This window comes from Tachysurus vachellii, chromosome 6 (assembly GCF_030014155.1).
Source record: "Tachysurus vachellii isolate PV-2020 chromosome 6, HZAU_Pvac_v1, whole genome shotgun sequence".
Taxonomy (NCBI): Eukaryota; Metazoa; Chordata; class Actinopteri; order Siluriformes; family Bagridae; genus Tachysurus; species Tachysurus vachellii.
The window spans coordinates 20,828,750-20,843,864 of NC_083465.1; the positions used below are offsets into that span (position 1 = coordinate 20,828,750).

Genomic DNA, 15,115 nt, shown 5'->3' on the forward strand with positions numbered 1-15,115 from the left:
GTTTTATATATCAGATTGATTTTGCAGCATATAAGAGCAGAATATATGACGTGCTGTGTAAGCTAAGCGTTTCCTCTGAAGACGCTTGGCCTTCGTCCTCCTAGCAGTGTCATCGGCATTTGGACTAATTTCATTTGGAAATCAATTGATCAGAAATCATTTTTGCCCTGTGTTTTGTCTTTTTGCCCCAGCCACAGACAAACAACAATAAAAACAGTGTAGTAAGCAGCAGCACCAAAGACAGCAGCATATCATCCACAGCACCAATGGTACTTCATCTCTCTTTATTTCCTCATTGTTGCTTTACTCATGTTTGATTTAGCAGTCCACACATTTCGGTTCGGTGTTTTTTTTTCCCCCCATCAGCTTGTCCCATCTGTTTTGTTTTAAGTTGAATCAACTTTAATCATCCTTCCTTCCTGCCCTCGGTTTAGAGATGTGTGATGTTACTAATGTTTTTAATTCATTTAACTTAAAGCACTGAAGTGTATTGAATCTCATTGTTGAGCCCTGTTTTACCAACATGCTCCATCATTGAAATTCACAAATTTAGATTTAATGACTAACCTTTGCTAAGTCTTTTTTTATAAACGAATGCCCTTGTGTCTTTCATTCAAACCTATGGCACAAAACAAAAGATATGTCCCATAAACATGCTAGATGTGAGCTTGAGCTAATATCTAGTACCCTGACAGCATGTCAAGGTAAAACAGGACTCACTTGTATTAGAAAGTACAATAAAGTAATTAGTTAAGAAGATGCAGTTCCTTATTATTTCCCACCTTCATTATAGTTCTTGAAAGTTCTTATAGTTCTCTAACTTACACCAGCTATATTACACCCAGAACTTAGAGTTCTCATTTTAATAGACGTTTACATTTCATTTCTAAATGCCACCTTTGCCGTTTATTTTTTGGATCATCAATGCAATGCAGACCCCTTTTTTTTGTTGGTTTTTGATTGTTTACTTATTTTGTGACATGGTAGCTTAGTGGTTAGCATGTTTGCTTCACACCGCCTTTTTTCCATTGATATAACTTTATATAACGTCTTGAAATAGGAAGAAACAGAACTCCAAGTTTCTCTTCATTCACAGTACTGTGCTATTAATGATATCAGCAGCATCTATATTCATGAGTAAATCATCAGCATCAGTGTTTTGTTGATGGCTGTCAATGATGTAAGTAGCTTTTATTCAGAAAATGTAAACACTAATAGATCAAAATTATATCAAAGGGAAATAAAGACTGCAGCTATGAGCTATGAAACTGAGCTGCTCTCTAAGGTTGCTCTGTTCTCTCACAATTGGATCACAGCTCTCATCGAATTTTAAAGCAAATTGATAAAGGGGCTGCAATTCTGAAAGATATTTAGAGAAAGTGTCTTATGTTGGGACTGCATCTTCTGCTGTTTTGTGCTTGGTGTGTGTGTGCGTGTGTGTGTGTGTCTGTGTGTGTGTGTGTGTTTTGGGGTGTTCAGTGTTTGTAAAGTGCTTACAGAGTGCTTTGTGTCAATCTGTTGTGTGTGAGCCTAGTAAAAGGGTTTATGTGGCTATATGTCCCTACTCCTTGCTCTTCTATTCACTTAAGTACTTACTGAAATCTTCTATCAGCACAAAGCGTAGCACCTGTCTGTCCAGATAGTTCTCACATAGGTGCTCTCAGCAGCTTTACGGTGTCTTTCATCTCCTGCTATGTGTGCTCTAGCCTCTGCACTTGGCATTAGTATTAGCAGTGGTCTAGTTTTTAAGCTGCTAATTTTGGAGTTTGGGGCTCTATCTAATCCCCCTACTGCCCCCTCCTCTGCATGGTAAACTGTCTCCTGCCTTTCTCAGGAACCACAGACCACTGTCGTGCACAACCCAGCCGACGGCGTCAAGGTAAGCGGCTTCAGCTGCCAGCTCTGCAGCGCTCTGCAGTTTTCATCACTAACACCACTAATACTGCACCATCACTGCTCTCAGAAACGAACCATCCAGAGCTCACTTTGAATTGCAAATCAGCCAATTCAGTGAATAAATAAATAAATACATTAGAACGGATCTTTTTTTCATACCTGTAAATTATATAGGCAGGTTTTGGTCCAGTTGGCTGAATTGGTATTCAAGGAATCCCCTCACCTACTGAGACCTCTGACGCTAACTAATAAACTCATGTAGACTTGGGATAAGAAAAAACCTCACGTTCCCTGACTTGTCTTAGGTCCTTTGTACTGACTGTGTCATGGTGCTTTGCTTATTGAGCTCACCTTCTCTCAGGACATGGCTGGTTTGTGCAGGGCTTGGTGTGTTCCACAGAGGAAGTGTGTTTGACCATGATTATATGGGAGTCTCTGTCTGGTGTTGTGTGTGTGTTTGTGTGTGGGTGTTTATCTGTCTGTGTATCTGCCAAACTTTAAACACTTAAGTCCTAAGTGACCTGTTTAACCTAACTGTCTGTTTCTCTCTCTTTTTTTTTCCCCCTCTTCTTTCCCCTTTACCTCTTGTCTCGTTCCAGGGGTCCATGGAGAGTTGTAACACTACAGAAGAGGAGGACATGAAAGGTAGGAAAGGTACACTATCAACCTTTCACGTAATCTGCATGTCTTTTCTCTTCCCTTTTAGCACAGATAGACAGTTGAACAGGTTAGCCCGAAGAAAGTGTGTTAGGATGCATGGATGCTTCTTTTTTTAAATGGTATTGCCAACTTTCTACTTTGTTAGGCACTGGGGAAAGGAAGGGACAGGAATATGTCTCAGGTCCGACGAGAGGCTGTGCGGCTGAAGAGCTGGCAGTTTTACAGGATGGTGATAGCTACAGTGCAGGATAAAGCAGGTTCAGACTGACTGATGATGAGCTTGAATCAGCACTGTGGTGTTGAAAGAGAGAGCAGTGCTTTAGAAGTGCAGGGCCTGGGGTTTAGGGTGCACTCTCTTTCATGTTCAATAGGCACCGAAGTTCAGTTATCTGTATAATATTTTAGATGATGTTAAAGGTCTACTCATCGCTATGTATAAAGCCATAGAAATAGGATATGTAAGCCTGAGGACACATATTCTTTAAGTTGATCCTGCTATAAGCATTTCTGTCACAACCAATACGATGGCTTCTTGGATCTACAGTGATGCCTCGAGATACGAGTGCTTTGAAATACGAATTTTTTGAGATACGAGCTGTGATTCGACCAAATTTTTGTCTTAATATACGAGCAAATTTTTGAGATACGAACATCCGAGCCGCCGCTGCCGCCGAAACAAAGATCCCCAACAACCACGTGTGTTCTGTTTCACCCGCCTCAGCTTCCCGCGTCTCACTCGGTTAAAGCCGCCTTTCCACTGCACACGACAAACGACGGCCGATAAACAGGAAGTCATTCATTTCCTATGGAGAGTCGCAAAGGCGCTGCGTGAGGTGCCGACCATCTGCGGATCTGTAATTTTTGGATCCGTTTTAATCGTTGGATCCGTTAAAAAAATTTAACTTGTGCGACTACACCGCATCTGATATGCCGACCGGACAGGTTTTTATTAAAACGACCGGCAGATGTTAGTGAGGAAAGAGTGACAAAAAAGGCAAAAACAAGTGAAGAAGAAAATTAAGCAAAATGAATGTAAAGAAAACCGAAATTGTAGCAATTAAGTTCAGTTAAGAGAATTTCAGTTCTGTCAGCACCACTTTGTCAAAAGAGAATTTATTAGATGATATGTATAGTGTTGGCGGTATGGTTCTGTTCTGGACAAGAATCCATGCGCTTGTCCATGCGCTTGTCCATGCGCTTGTCCATGCGCTTGTCCATGCGCATGCATCGTCAGAGCGCGGAGAGCAGCGACTAGAAAATAGAATAGACCTCCGTATAACAGAACCACTAATCATGCATAGTATTAGATATGCTCGCTTACGGAAAGTAATAAATGAATGAATGGATAATTAAATAATTAGAGAGAGAGGGAGAGAGAAAAATATGTGGAGATTTATGACGTAAACTGGTACAAGGAACACAGGTTCCGGCATGGTGGAGTCGGGGTTGGAGGAGGGAGTTTAGATCGCAGCAGCAGCGAAGCGCTAGAGTGGCTCTATGAATGGGAATTTAAATTGTCGTGTAATATGGATGTCGTAACCGGATTGGTGAGCGTCGTGGACAGCTGATGCACGCTTGACGACGTGGCCTGCCAGAACTAATGCGATGCTTAATTTAATTTCGTTAAGTTTAGTTAAGTTCCATTTAAGTATAAAGTAGCATTAAGAGTGTACAGTAGCGAGTAAGTGAACTAAAGCGAAAGTGTACGTACGAGACAAAATTCCTCCTCTTTAATCCTCCCTCAACCTCCGTGCGCATCTTCCGTAAAGTAAAACCAGTTTATTTTTTTAACATTCTCTTTTATTACTGGATGTTTTTATACAATATTTTTTATTTATAAATACATGTACTGTACATTTTTCATATTCAAAACACATAAACAAAAGAACTGGAGTAGAATTTTGCAAGCTGGAACGGATTAATGGGATTTCAATTCATTTAAACGGGGAAAATTGTTTTGAGATACGAGCAATTTGAGATACGAGCAAGGTCACAGAACGAATTAAACTCGTATATCGAGGCATCACTTCATTTGTTTTTAGCATGCCTTTGGAACAACCCTTTTATATTCAAGCAGTGAGATGCGATCTACCAGGGTTAACTAATAGATTTAATATCTAGCCCACCAGTTAAGTGAAACCTCTCGGTTGCTGCCATACACCAAACATTTTGTTGTCAGGAAACTTGATTTAATAGACAAAAAATGTGATAGCTTTAACATAATGTAATAAAGTATGACTAGTTACTCAGCAAGTGAAGTGCATTAATACAGCCTAAGGGAAAAGAGTATGAATTTCTATGTAGGTGACAATTGTGTATCCTCTGATAGCACATTATATTTCACCACGTCATCACAAATACAACACAATATTCGAGTCTGTGCAGCTGTGAGATCATCTGTAAAAGATTATCTGGAATCCAAGATAACCCAGGCTAATTATTACAGCAAGTACAAACTATTCATTCATCAGACAGATCACTCATGGATGATTTGTGTAGTGTAACAACTGGTGGGATTCATGAGTAGAGTGTAGTGTGGTTACATTCATGCTAAAACATTGTTTGTGAAAGAGGATAAATAGCAGGATTTATTTTGTATATCTACTTGTCTTCCAGGCAAAATAATAATAAAAAAAGAGCCTGGACATAAAAATCTGCTAGCCCAAGTGTTTATAAACATTCGTACAATTCAAGGCGTTCATTTAGTGTAGTTCAAGGAAAAGCATCTCAAAGCCTATTTTTTTTTCTGTATCGAAGCCGTATTCCTTCAGGCCTGTTTGTTGTCATTGTGTTTTGAATAGCACTAATTGCTTTTATTGGTTTTCCTATTGGCTACGGTACAATGGTAGAAATGGAAACACTCCACAACGGTCATGTCACATCTGCTTGACCATGCTGGGGTAACGGGGGGAAGTTTTTTCAGCCAAAACACTGCTCACATAACGACAGAGTAGCCCAAAGATCCTACATTCTGTACTGGACTGAGACTAGCAGTCTTTCAGTTTGCATTACACACTTCCACAATCCCACACACTTTCCCTTGCTCTCTGCTCCCACTTACTGAATCTCCCAGTGGGGTAACATACACTGTAAAGGCAAAATACTCCAGGAGCGTCTTGTTCTAGTTCATCCTGATTACACACACACACACACACACACATCAGGGATATTAATGAATATGAATAAGTCAGAAATAAACAGATGATGTATCTATGTAAATAGATTTCCTATTTGATGGTTTGTTTAATAAGTTTGAAATAAAGGTTCAAATGGCATTTGCTTGAGAGTAGAGGTATACATCAGAATAGTTATCTCATGGTACTCAATAAAAAAATTGTAACAGGAGAGCAGATGAATATAAAGCTCGTAGGACAAAGAAGGACCTTTATTTATATATATATATGATAGCAGTAGTGTGTGTATCTCTCAGAATTCTCTGTTTTTTACTTTTCAGCCTCTCTTTTGTGGATATACTGATATGTTCTTGTCATGTTTCAATGTCCAGTTCCGCTTCAGTTTTTTGACAGATGGTCTCAAGTGATCCTCAAGCACCTTCTGATACAATGTAGAATTCATAGTGGATTCTATGATGATGAGCTGGCCAGGTCCTGCTGCAGCAAAGCATCCCCAAATTATAACACTTCCACCTCCATGTTTCTCAGTTGGTATGAGGTTCTTTTGCTGAAAAGATTTATTGGGATTTGTTGTCCAAATAATTCAGTTGCACACTGTTCCAGATTTTTTTTTAAGACAGTACAATGTTTCTCCTTGCACACCTCCCATGATAATTTAAGTTGTTCAGTCTCTTCTTGATTGTAGATTTGTGCACTTTGACATCAACTGTATCAGGTGATGCTGTAGGTCCTGTGATGATATTTTAGGGTTTTTTGGAGACTCCTTTAAGAGTCTAGCAGTCTCTTCTTGGGATGAATTTGCTTGGATGATCTGACCTGTTGTTTTAAACCTTATCCACTTGTAAATAATTTGCCAGACAGTGGAATGGCTGATTACAAATTCTATTGAGATCTGTTTTATATCCGTTACCAGATTCATCAGCAATCTTCTTCCCGTATGCCTCAGAGAGCTCTTCGGATCTCACCATGGTGATACCTCTCACATCGACGATTAAGAGCAAACCAAACCAAATGTCTGAGCTTTAAATAACGCAAAATGCTCTGTTCCAATAATTTGCACCTCATGTGATACACCTGTAGGTAATTTTATCCATTAAAAAGGACAAATAAATTTGGGTGGTTTTATTAGGTTAGTTATTTTACTTGAATCTTCCAGTATTGTTAACATGAAGATAAATGCCCATATGTTTAACTATTTACACAGGCATTAAACACAGGCATTCATGGGGTGTTCAACTAATTTGTATAGCGCTTCTAACAATTTACATTGTCTCAAAGCAGCTTTACAAGAGTACAGAAACAGAATACAAATATTTTAAAGTTTAATAAAGTTATTATAAATCTCCAACATTGCAAGCTGAAGGCAATGGTGTCAAGGAAAACTCCCTGAGATGATATGAGGAAGAAACCTTGAGAGGAACCAGACCCATAAAGGAGCCTCATCCTCATTTGGGTGACACTGGACAGAAAATAATGTAATCCTTTCTAAATAATTGTCCTTTTTTTTAATAGAACCGACTAAATAGTCAGAGCCAGTGTTTCACACTCCTTGTTGATGTTTTAAAGCTCATGCTCAATAAGGACACAGATATGGATATTTAAACACTAAACAGATACAGATGGATTCCTTGTATTTATACTTCAAATGCAAATTCATGTGATACCTTAGACTTACACTCAGGTCCTGGAAGAGTGTGTCTAAAGTAATTAATATCATTAAGTAGGTCTTTCATCATCTCATCATCTGATGAGCCATTTTGGTAGGCAGTTGCATCATTTGGCTGTATGACCTTCAGTTGAACCTTCAGTCCTCTGTGCAGTGTTTGTTTGCAGAAAAAAACAGTCACCAGTAAGCAACTGGGCATCATTTACATTCAAGTGATATTCAGTCTTGTATAAAGCCTAAAATTGTACATCTTTCTTAATCTGGTGTCCTAAGCTAAATGGCGGCGTTCAGCTTTGAAAAGGTTTTTGTTCATTACATGAACCAAGGAGGCTTATAAGCTTCACATGTCTGAGTGTTTTTTTTTTTTTTTTTGCTTTTAAAACTAAACACACATGAGTCTACATCTACACACAATCCATATACAAAACAATCAATTTGACTGGTGTTAAAAGCTTTACTTGTACCATGATCCCATAAAAGGAAATGGGGATATAAGTATATTGTATCTTTTTTTCCCCTCTTTATTTGACTGGCTGTGATTATCAGTTGACGTGGTTAACAGTGCAGTGCTCAGTGAGTCACTTCCTGCCCTGATCCCACCACCCAGTAAGTGTCCTTACATGACAAAGTGCTGACTCCAGATCTGGTCTCCATTTCTGCTCCATGTAGCTCTTCCTTCTAACTGTACGACATTCCTGTCCCTTCATGTCCATCATGAACTCAGACTTCCAACAGACATGTTTTTTCTTACATTTATAAGACATCTAAGCAAATAAATTACTTTTCCTATTATATTTATTGCTGATAAAATAGTTGCACTTTTCTCACGTTTACAAAGTTTTAGTCTGGTTAGAAAGGGAGAAAGTCGAATTTATAGATTCTGAACATTTAAAGACATCAATCCCACTGTGGTGCTTGTGCATCGTGGACGTTGTGACAGCCGATAACTGATTACAGACTAATTGATTAGGCTGATGTCTGCTTCACTGTGGCATGTAGCTCAACAACTTAATCAAAGCCTAATGTGCTCTTCTGCCCTTGTGTAAGAATCACACTTAGCCAGTGAAGTTTTAGATATCATTGGGAAGACTCATTTTTTTTGTTGTTCAATTATTTATGGTCAAATTATAAATATGATTATGGTGCTGAAAATATAAGCCAAAATGGTCTAAACTCTTATTTTTAAATAGGTATAAAAATAGTTTAGTTATAAAAAATAAATAAATAAACCGTTTAGGAGCATTACCATTACCCTGCATGACTTTAGAGGATTTCCAAGGTCATGAATGTGCTCGTACCAGAGAAGCACAACATTGCATGATATGATCACAGATGCACAGCCTTCCTTAGTGATATATTTGACCTAAGCTTAACATTAAAGGTGTTAAAATTAAAGGGATATGGTTAGCAGTTAAGGCTTTAGACTACTGGTTAGAAGGTCATGAGTCGGAATCCCAGGTCCAGCAAGCGTCCACTCCCAAATGCTGTAAATGTAAATGTCTGCTGTAGGTGCTCTGTAAATACTGTTCCCCATGCTGACAATAGTAATAAATAGCTTTGTGGTATATTATGCCAGATCCAGCACAATCATGGACCAGATCCAGCACAGATTTTTTGGGGGGAAACATCAGTTTAAACTGGGCTACGTTTTTGTGCTACTTTTCATTCTTCAGAAAGTGCATTGTTGCATACATTAACAATGTCTGAAGTTTTTCAAGCTGTCATTCTTCACCTCTTTCCTGTGCTCCCATCCATAACCGGTCTCTCTTGTTGCTGCAGTGTAGTTCAGTTAGTGTCTACCATTGCAGCTTCTAGTCTAACCTGCCGTCACTGCCACTTCTGTAGAACCTGCTCCTGGTGTGCACACAGGTGACCACTGCCACCTGCTGCCTGCTTAGTGTACTGTTCTGTATCTACTCTGAAATTTCCTGCTTGTGTTTTCAGATTGTGATGAATACACTCTTTGCTGTCTACATTGCTGTCTTTCAGGCTTTGCTGTGTACACAACCTGGATTCTGTGTTTTTCTTCTATGTGTTGCCTTACTGACTGTCTGTAGATTGTGTGACTTGACAGTTTTGGTTTGTTGTGGCTGAGCACACGAGTGCGTGCGGTGTGGCGTAGTTTTCCTCTTTGTAGATTCGTGTCATTGCCTTGCAGCCAACGCTCAGCATAATGCAGAGCACACTGCGGGAAGCAGTAGAGGGCAGAGCTCGTGCACTGCTTTACCTGCCCTTACCCTCAGGGCAGCAGCAGGGGGGCAGCAGCTCACAGCAGTGTAAGTGCTATCCTGCAGAGTGTAGAATTAGTGAGACACAAGTGGCTACAGAAAGGAGAAACACTGGCATGTGGAATGTCGCATATATTGTCTCTATACATATTAGTTATACGCTCACTAAATTCTTAGTGCTGTTTTTCAGTGTCTTCAGGCTCCACATTGTTTGCTTCAGTTTTCTCGTGGGTAGCATTAGTATGCAGCCAGGGCAAGAGGTGCCTTTCTGCTGCCAAGGACAATGTGATTTATACAGACTCGTGTATTGATGTATCATTGATCGTTACCTATTCACACATTCTTAACACAATAAAGCAGCTCATGGAAACTTGCTTATGGCCAAACATCACAGGGTTGCCTTCCAGCATTTTACATCAAAATAGATATGAATAAATTCAGATCTAATTATTTAGTGATTACAGAAACGTAAGATGGAGTTGAAATTCCTGTATCCAATTCTTAAGGTCATCATTTTTAGTTTTGTTTTTTAAGTCACATGTGTCTCAGATGCTTGTAGTAGTCGTGATTTGTGTAGTCAGGCATCAGGAATTATGCAGTCTAAAGACGGATTGGGGTGGAATCTGTTAGCATGCAGTTCCTTTATGTGTATTTTAGATATAAAATGTCAGTATTGGGATATCTAATTATTCTTTTTTTTTTTTTTTTACTTATTTAACTGACCCACCTCTTTGGGCATCAGCGCGCAAGCAGGAAATTATCAAAATTACCGAACAGCTGATTGAAGCCATCAACAATGGAGACTTTGAGGCCTATACGTAAGTTCACACACTTGTTAACTGAATTTTTGATTCAGTTGATTGAATTAGTGGAACTTTTACTCCAGATATTAATGAGTGAATGTTTTATGTTTGGTTCATGAAGTATTGTATTTTCTACATGTAAATCTCTGTCTAAATATATTGAGAATTTTTTTTGGTATATTTTGTTTCAGGAGAATCTGTGACCCTGGTCTAACCTCCTTTGAGCCTGAAGCACTGGGCAACCTAGTGGAAGGCATGGACTTCCACAAGTTCTACTTTGAGAACCGTGAGTGACCACAGGTTCTGAATGGAGTTGTACTCCATAGGCAGTTTGAACCTAGAGGAATGTATGTGACATAAGTTATAATATTTCTCTCTCTCTCTGTCTCTGAAGTCTTGAGTAAGAATAGTAAGCCGGTGCACACCACCATCTTAAATCCTCACGTGCATCTGATCGGAGAGGATGCAGCCTGCATTGCTTACATCCGCTTGACTCAATATATTGATAGCCAGGGCCGCCCGCGCAGCTGCCAGTCAGAGGAGACGCGTGTGTGGCACCGCCGTGATTCCAAGTGGCTCAATGTGCACTTCCACTGCTCAGGAGCACCCGCTGCCCCTTTACAATGAACTACACCAGGCACAGGTACACCACTCACACGCAGTCCACATTATATCATGCCTATTCTTTACCTGGGAGAAAGCCAGGCAACATGTAAATGAAATGAAAACCTTTTAACAAAACCAGAGATTTCTCCAGAAATATTAGCAGCACAACTGTCAGGCCCAACATAGCTCAATAACCATATTACCTGAATACCTGAACTGAGCACTTAATTAAGTAGGGTACTCCGCAAAATCAGAATTTGCCTTATACAATGTTTCTTAGAAGAAAAGGAAAAAAAGAGTTGTTTTGTTTTCAAATATGAACTAAGGTGTAAAATGTCTCTTCCTCAGCTTGCCTGGATGATTGGAGCATGTCTTCTCAGTGGTCGGATTGGTGCCAGGGGCCCGGCCGGAAGAGAAAACACAAAGGGGAAAATATTACACAACAAAGTAAAAAAAAAAAATTTTAAAGCCAGCTGAGGCCAGCACCACTTCAGTCCAACCGTAGCTAGACGTGGGGGCCGGTGACGGCAGCGGCCCCGCCCTCCGAATGCTGCATGCTTCTGATGCCCACAGGGGGCGCTGTCTTGTCCTTTACCCATGAGCCCATCTCTTCTGCCCGTCGTTCAGCAAGAGTGTTTCAAGTATTAATATGTTGTAAATTTTTGAGATTGTCAATCCTTACACCGTTAACGGGGCTGAAAGTGACGGCGGTTTAAAATCAGAAATGTGAATTTTTAAAGGGAAGCCCACTTTTTCAGTGGCTAGTGGTGTTTTGTTTCTTTACTTTTTTTTTTGTCAATATGTGTTTAGCTGATTTCAGCAAAGCAATGGTATGGGTGGAATATTTGAGGAGCTAAACTAAATTCTTACTTATTATCAGAAAATATCACCAAAGTGTAGAATTTAGACATTAAGTTATTTTAGCAGTCTGTTGATTTGGGGAGACTAGATTAGAGGAGTGTAGGAAGGTTTTTACTATCTTGTAGGGTTCTTTTGTGTAACTTTGTGTTTTTAATCTCCTGAATGATGCTGTATTTGGAAGTTCTTTGTGTTTTCAACGAAAAAAAAAAAAAAGCAAGATTTTCAAAAGCAAGGCACGTTCAATATAGTTGTACACTGATATTTATAGGGAGGAAGAAAAGAGCAAGGGTGATTGTGTGACACACGCTCTCACTTGGCACTCATTGCTTTGTTGTGCGTTAAAAAGCCCTTGTACACACACACACACATGCACACACACACAAACACGTCTGCACACTTGTGCATAAAACCCTGACACGTGTTCAGTCAATTTACTCAACTGCTTGTCTATTTGCAGCTATATCATGTCCTAGTGGTTAGAACCTGAAGTTTCAGAACACTCTCTTCACTTCATTAGCGTGTTCCTAATCTCCTTCTGAACAACAGGCGGAGCTTGAACACTATTCACCTCATCCTGCCTCTCAGATCACTTGTTCTCTCTTACACATTTAGATCCGCTTCTTAGAGCGCCGGCTACGTGTGCTTCTACTTTTTCTAGACTCTTATGAAGCATGTTTGAATCGAATAGAAATGGCCTGTACTGTTTTGCACATGAGCCTGAGGCGCTGTGCTGTCGTGTTCCCATAGCGTGGATATTTCTGCAACTTCAGGTTAGAAAATTCCTCCCCAAGGACAAGTTGTGAGACTCACCCTGACACCAGTCTATGCGTGCGTGCATGTGTGTGTGTATGTGTGGTGTTCTATTTGTGACGTACCGTCTGTTCTTCTAGTCCCTGTTCCATCTCCGGACTCACTGTGAGTGACGCTCGAGCATGTTTAATAGAGGAAAGCGAGTGTGGGATGGATTACCTGGTGATCATGTGACTTTCAGCTCAGACTTGAGAATGAAGAAAGTGCTCCTGCTAAAGACAGTTGGTTTGTAGGTCCCTTTGTGATACTTTGTGTTGTACTGTTCTAATGTTCGTGTTCTTAGAGTTGGTGTTTATTCTGGATCATATATTTTTTAAACTGTAAATATCGACACAGTGCCCATGTGTAGATGAAGGCTGGAGCTTAGGCTGTGCCGAATGCGCACGTCCTCTCCATCCATCCGTCCATCCATCGTCCCTGTATACACACACCTAGACATGATCCTAGACGCACCCCATCATGCACTGGTACAATGAATCCTGTTGTAAACGCAAATCGTCATGCGTAGGTTTGTGTGGTTGTGTTACTGCTCAAACACAGTGTGCTCCTTTTAAAGCATATCTGTGTATGCGTGCGGACGTGTGTCTCAATTTCAATCATCTGTGTGACATTTTTTCACTGTAGTAACATAGTTTTGTGTAAATATCAGTGACTAAAAGGGGACAAGGCTTGCAGCTGGACCCCTTCACCTTGTTCAAAGCAGTTCTGCCTACTGTTCACACTTGAGGGGAAAAAAATAAATAAAACCTCCTGTCCTCACTCACACAGAGCTCAGCACACCAGACAGTACACAGCACAGCACTGTGACACCCTCCACTCCATCACACTGTGTTCCTGTTTTGCGCCCTGGTGCAGTGTCTGTGCAGTTCCAGTGGGGTGATGTGTTGGGTTTCTGTAGTGTCTGTCCTGAGGCCCATCGTTTTCCGTCCACACAGCCATGAGGAATGTTCATCAACAGCACAACCCGGTTTATTCAATATTTAACCATGAAAGCAGAAAACCTATCGACTCGAGGAGAGAAATGGATGATGGTGTTTCAGATATAGAAAAAAAGATGCCTGCTAGACATATTGTGCATTTAGCTTGCAGAAGGAAGGTGAGCTTTCATTTGCTTACTGAAATATCTCCAACAGGCTGCTCACGTTTAACAACCAAACCATATATGCAGTTGGACAGAAGGAGGAAAATATGCATGTCTACTCTGGTAATATTTTTCACTGTCTGTGTTTACTTAAAAATGGAAAATCTATCTTATCTATCTATATGTATGTTACCTGCATTCTCGAGATAATTGAAAATGGCTCTGTTTCAAATGCTAAAATCAAGTGATGTACAGTATCACAAACAAAAAAAAAAGGACAAAAAAGTTTAACAAAGCCTTAGCTTGGTATGTTCCCCAGATTCTACTCAATTTATTGCATTGTAACCATATGATGGTTCTACATATGACTATACTCTGAGTTTTAATTGGATGCTGGATTTTTTTGCATGATCATACAATTAATAACACCATTTAAAAATACAAAAAAGAGTTTAAAAATATCAAGTGTTTGTTTGAATGTCTGTAGATCTTCATGATAGCTTTGTTATTATTGAAACATGGGAAAGTATTTAATAAAAACATTTAAACATACTCAGTGCTTTGCAATCTCTTTGAGCATACGTCTATCCTAGATGATTTTTTTATAATATAACCAGGATGAACTGATGGTGTGTCCACTTCTTCATGGATATTTGAGTCACATCTCCCTCCACCTGCTAAGCTAATATGACACAGAAGCCGGTTTCAAAAAGTTGTTCTGTTAACAACACTGGATTAGAAAACACCATGCTTGGGTTGGAAGATATGAAACCTACTCCACTGAAAAGGACTGTGAGGTTTTTTCTGGCTCACAAAAGAGACATTTGGTCTCTTTCATTTTAAGAATGTGATATTCCAAACTTGTGTAATATCATGTGTACAAAGCTGATGTACCAGAAACCTTCATAAGGCTGCTTTAGATTACTGTAGAACTACTTTAATTTTTTAAAATAAAAACATACATGTAACAGGGTTATTAGGGTTGTCATTTCCCATGATATTACAGTATGTGATCAAGTCTCATGTCCCTGTGTAAAACAGATCACAAACCATTCTGCAAAAAAATCCAGAGGAGCTGCTGAAATTTCCTGAATCTTCCTAACCAGGTAAATTATCACGTTAAAAGAGTGTATGGATGACTGACGAGGGCGTGTGAGCAGCATCGTTGCGTGGTTATTAAAAATGTTCACAATGTTTAATTGTTTGAACAGTTAAACTAGTATACAGAGATCATCCCAAGCATGAAAGCACTTCAGTTCTGTGAGCACTGACACAAGCACACTTCCTTTTCCCTTGCTACACTTTGCTCACTAGTCAAAGTCACAATACATGATGCTTGCTTACGCTGCTCTGTGCGCTCAGATGGACTG

General features: G+C 39.7%; 1 protein-coding gene across 3 annotated transcripts in view; it reads left to right on the forward strand.

Annotated features, from left to right (window-relative positions):
• Nucleotides 1-14,297, forward strand: part of camk2g2 (calcium/calmodulin-dependent protein kinase (CaM kinase) II gamma 2) — a 61,649-nt gene extending 47,352 nt beyond the window's left edge. The window contains exons 14-21 of one of the 3 annotated variants that reach the window (XM_060872826.1): nucleotides 192-269; nucleotides 1,835-1,879; nucleotides 2,496-2,550; nucleotides 7,903-7,962; nucleotides 10,327-10,402; nucleotides 10,579-10,673; nucleotides 10,782-11,030; nucleotides 11,342-14,297. In XM_060872826.1, the coding sequence (XP_060728809.1) occupies nucleotides 192-269; nucleotides 1,835-1,879; nucleotides 2,496-2,550; nucleotides 7,903-7,962; nucleotides 10,327-10,402; nucleotides 10,579-10,673; nucleotides 10,782-11,014 (642 nt within the window). In that variant the 3' untranslated portion in view covers nucleotides 11,015-11,030; nucleotides 11,342-14,297. The remainder of the gene's footprint in view (nucleotides 1-191; nucleotides 270-1,834; nucleotides 1,880-2,495; nucleotides 2,551-7,902; nucleotides 7,963-10,326; nucleotides 10,403-10,578; nucleotides 10,674-10,781; nucleotides 11,031-11,341) is intronic. The other 2 variants (XM_060872827.1, XM_060872828.1) reach the window with 2 other exon arrangements.
• Nucleotides 14,298-15,115: the final 818 nt, after the last annotated feature.